Genomic DNA, 3615 nt, shown 5'->3' on the forward strand with positions numbered 1-3615 from the left:
CCGCCACGCCGGCGCTGCGGCAGCGGCGGTGGCGGCAGCGGTGGTGGGGAGGGCTGCGGCGGCATCCCGCCGCCCCCCGTGCTGCGGTTTGAGTCGTGGCGCCATGAGCGGGGCCGGCGGGTCGGGCTGGCGCTGCACTTCCACGTCGCCACCTCCGAGTTGGCTGTCCGCAGCGACGATGGTTTGGAAGGTGGGTGAGACCTGCAGGAGGGCCCCTCATGCGGCAAATTCTGGAGCGGCTGCTGTAGCTGCGGCATACAGTAGCATGCCCCTGCTGCGGCGACCCGCACCGCCTGGCATGCGATGGGAACTTTGCACGGACTCGCCTCCGCCCTGTCTCGCGCCCTCAACTCAAACGTTCAACCCCGGCCCAGTGACGGTGGTGGTGTACGGCGCGAGTGGCCACGAGCTGGAGGCGCATGATCTGCACGTGGGCGCCGCGCTGCGCGTGCTGGGCTGCCCCATCACGCTGCGCAAGGTGAGTGCACATGCACGCGCACACGCCAGCGGCGCGCTCGCTGCTCCGGGGTGGTGGTGGAATGGCGGCGGCGATGGCGGCTTGCAAGTTCAATGACAAGGTTCACATGTGGCTTACTTCTTGTTAAACACTGCCCGTCATTCTCAGTGCTGGCTGCCTCCTTGCTTGACCAGCACTGCCTGTGTGTCGGACTGCAGGCCGACCCCCGGACTGCAGAGTGGCTCGAAGCCGAGGCGGCGCTGCTGCGGGGCCACAAGCGGCGGTTGGAGGAGGCACTGTCGGCGTTTGCGCCCATCGTAAGGGGCTGCGGCCTGGAGTGTGACAGCTGCGGCGGCCAGGGCCACGGCCACAGCGGCGGCGGCGGCTGTGCGCCCACGCACGCGCACGCGGGGCCGGGCGGGGCGGTCAACTTGAGGCGGCTGCGGGATGACATCGCCCTGCTGGCGGGGCGGCTGAGGCAGGTGAGGGTGCGGCGGGCGCTGGGGTGACACTAGGCGGGGATGGTAGGGTGAACAGACTGTTGTTGAAAAGTGCAATGCACAGCAAGCACCTCTCGGCTGGGGTGTTGCCATGTCCCACTTGAGGACGAGCATGGACCACGGAAATGAGGACGCCGTTCCTTTGCGCCCGCCTCCGTCCGCTGACTCAGCACAAGTCCAAGGTCCCCCTGCCGCCTGAACTGCAATCACTCGTCGGCGAGGTGGGTGGGTGCGCTGCTGAGCGCCAGTATATCAGAGTATGTACTGGGAAGCGCCTGCCAAATGTGCACGGCCGGCGGGCAAACCTCCCATTGTGCCGGGCGCACCTCCCACTTGCGGGCGCACCTCCCACTTGCATGGGGTGCCGTCACTTCCTTTCACACGACTAGATTCATCCTAGGGCGATGCGACACCGCCTTACTGGCCGCACTCACCTCTTTGGTTGACTCAGGGCCCAAACCTCTGGCGCCTGGACGACCCGGAGGCCCTCCGCCAGCTGGCAGCCCCCTACTCGCCCCCGGCCCCCCGCCACGCGCGCGCGGGCCACCAGCCGCTGCGCCGCGCCTTCTCCCTCGCACCCGGCCCGCGCCGGTGCCTCGGCGTTGTCGCCCGCAGCGGCGGCGGTGGCCGCAGCGGCGGCCACAGCGGCAGCGGCAGAGGCAGCGGAGGCGGCACCAGAGGCGGCAGCGGAGACGGCAGTGGCGGCGGCGGCGCCGCCGCCGTGAGGCCGATCGTCAGGGGCGGGGTGGAGGATATCGAGGTGGGGCGCACCCCGACGTGGGTGGGGCAGCTGTGCGAGTGGAAGCACGAGCAGCGCCTGATGCAGCTGTCGGCGCTCGCGGCTTCAGCGGTGGCGGCGGGGCTGCGCGCGGAGCCGGCGGCGGCGGCGGCGGGGACGCCTCGGTCCCGACGGTCTGGTTGCGTGTGATCTGGGGTGGGTGGTTGTTCTGCGCCTCGCGCTGTGCAGGGATGAGGCGGCGCTCGTGCAAGCATGGGCCTGGTGTAAGCTTTCTGTCTGCGTTTAGAACAAAGCGACCAGTCAGCTGTGTAGGCGCCCACTCCAGTACGTATGACGGCCGTTGCGCCCTGTGTCAGCTCAGCGCTGCATGTGCTACGTTTGGCCCCTGGCGTTTGGAAAGGCAGGTGTGCCCCAGATGTCGGCCGTTGCGGTCAAAGCGCCTGCTGTGTCAGTTCAGCACGCACGTTTGCTGCCAGAGCCGAGCTACAAAACTTGCTGCCAATGCGAAGCGTGAGTGACACTGGCTTACAAGGGGCGCGTGGCACGCGCGTGTGCGGTTCAGCCAACGAGGTTGCACACGGGACCTGACATGAGCTGCTTGCTGACTGTCTCTGCGATTGTTGCGCCTTGTGGGCCGCCACAAGCTGGGCGTCAGTCAATGACACGGGCCCGTAGGTAGGGGCTGGTGAGCAGCCTTGAGCACAGCGAACAGCACGAGCTGTGCGTCCACACCAGTCATCACTGACTGCAGACCCGCACGCCCGCGCGCCGCCTGCGCCGCAAAACGCACGGCAGCCGCGCTCACTGCTCGCCGCCGCCGCCGCCCGCGCCGCCGCCGCTGAGCCGAAGCCGCACCCTCAGCGGCGCCGACAGCTTCTTGTCGTTGACCGTCAGCTGCACCGCCTGGCCCCCTTCGCTGACGTCAGCGCCGGCCGCTGCGAGCAGCTCGGCGGCGCGCTTTGACAGGTTTGGGCGGGTGTCCTCCTCGAGCACGCCGCGCATGTAGAGGGGGGTGGCGCCGTAGCTGACAGAGGGGTGGGCCACCAGGCGGCCCAGCTGGGGGTGGCTCAGGATGAGGTCAATCACCTTTATAGAGTTATAGGGGGTGGGGGGGAGGCGGTTGGGTGCTTGGATGTGTGTGTGTCTCGGGGCGCGGGCCAAGGGTTCCAGGGGCGTGGGGGTGAGAGGGTGGTGTGAACGGCTGGGGAGGTGGGGCGTGCGGCCGGTTTCTGCAGGAGGGAAGGGGCGTGTGATACAGAACGAGCAGGCAGCGGCGGCCGGGGTTGCCAGGCGCGCGGCGCGCAGGGGGCGCAAGGCACGGCGCAGGGGGCCTTTTGATTTCGGCCCTGACCCAGACGGACACCTGCTGCAGGGTGGCGTCTGCGGGCGCGTGCAGCAGCACCCCTGCGCTGCAGACGGGGCACGCGTCGTCCTTCTCGTAGGACACGGTGTGCGTGTAGATGCCCTGGGAGCCTGGGGCGACAATTGCAGCGTAAAGAGGGGGCAGGGCGGCGGGGCAGGGGGCGGGGGTCGCCAGGGCTCGTGGGGTTGGACCCCTATGGCCGTGGGGTGGACCTTTTTTCTGGAAGGACCCAATAAAAGCTGCTTTCCATACTGGGGAATTGGGAGCCACGCGCCCCCTTGAAGCATGCGATGCCCCTTCTCCCGGCAGTCCACAAGGCAGCCACAACATGACTGCTTTCCGGCCAGGCTGCTGCCCACTCAGATCACCCACATCGCACCCCAGATCGCACCCCCAGATCACCCACCCGTGTACATCATGTAATTGTTGAGGCCGCCGGCGCACATGGTGACGGTCTTGAGGGCCTCAAGCACGCAGGCGGCGCTGACGATGGCGTTGGTGGAGGCTATGGCGGGGATGATGTTCTTGACCACGCCCTGAGTCAGCTGGTACGTCA

At 68.1% G+C, this 3615-nt stretch overlaps 2 protein-coding genes across 2 annotated transcripts in view; one reads left to right on the forward strand and one right to left on the reverse strand.

Moving 5' to 3' along the window:
• MNEG_13758 (hypothetical protein) overlaps positions 1-1682 on the forward strand; it is a gene marked incomplete at both ends in the record, with an annotated part of 3183 nt that extends 1501 nt beyond the window's left edge. Inside the window, 5 exons of the mRNA XM_014037769.1 lie at positions 24-190; positions 375-478; positions 676-939; positions 1128-1182; positions 1573-1682. Coding sequence (XP_013893223.1) covers positions 24-190; positions 375-478; positions 676-939; positions 1128-1182; positions 1573-1682 — 700 coding nt within the window. The remainder of the gene's footprint in view (positions 1-23; positions 191-374; positions 479-675; positions 940-1127; positions 1183-1572) is intronic.
• An 815-nt stretch (positions 1683-2497) lies between these two features.
• On the reverse strand, positions 2498-3505 carry MNEG_13759 (ubiquitin-activating enzyme E1 C; the record flags this gene model as incomplete). Its single annotated transcript, XM_014037770.1, has 3 exons — positions 2498-2782; positions 3048-3169; positions 3466-3505. 3 exons carry the CDS (start codon positions 3503-3505, stop codon positions 2498-2500), a joined length of 447 nt encoding a protein of 148 aa, XP_013893224.1.
• Positions 3506-3615: the final 110 nt, after the last annotated feature.

This window comes from Monoraphidium neglectum, assembly GCF_000611645.1.
Source record: "Monoraphidium neglectum strain SAG 48.87 unplaced genomic scaffold scaffold04031, whole genome shotgun sequence".
Classification (NCBI taxonomy): domain Eukaryota; kingdom Viridiplantae; phylum Chlorophyta; class Chlorophyceae; order Sphaeropleales; family Selenastraceae; genus Monoraphidium; species Monoraphidium neglectum.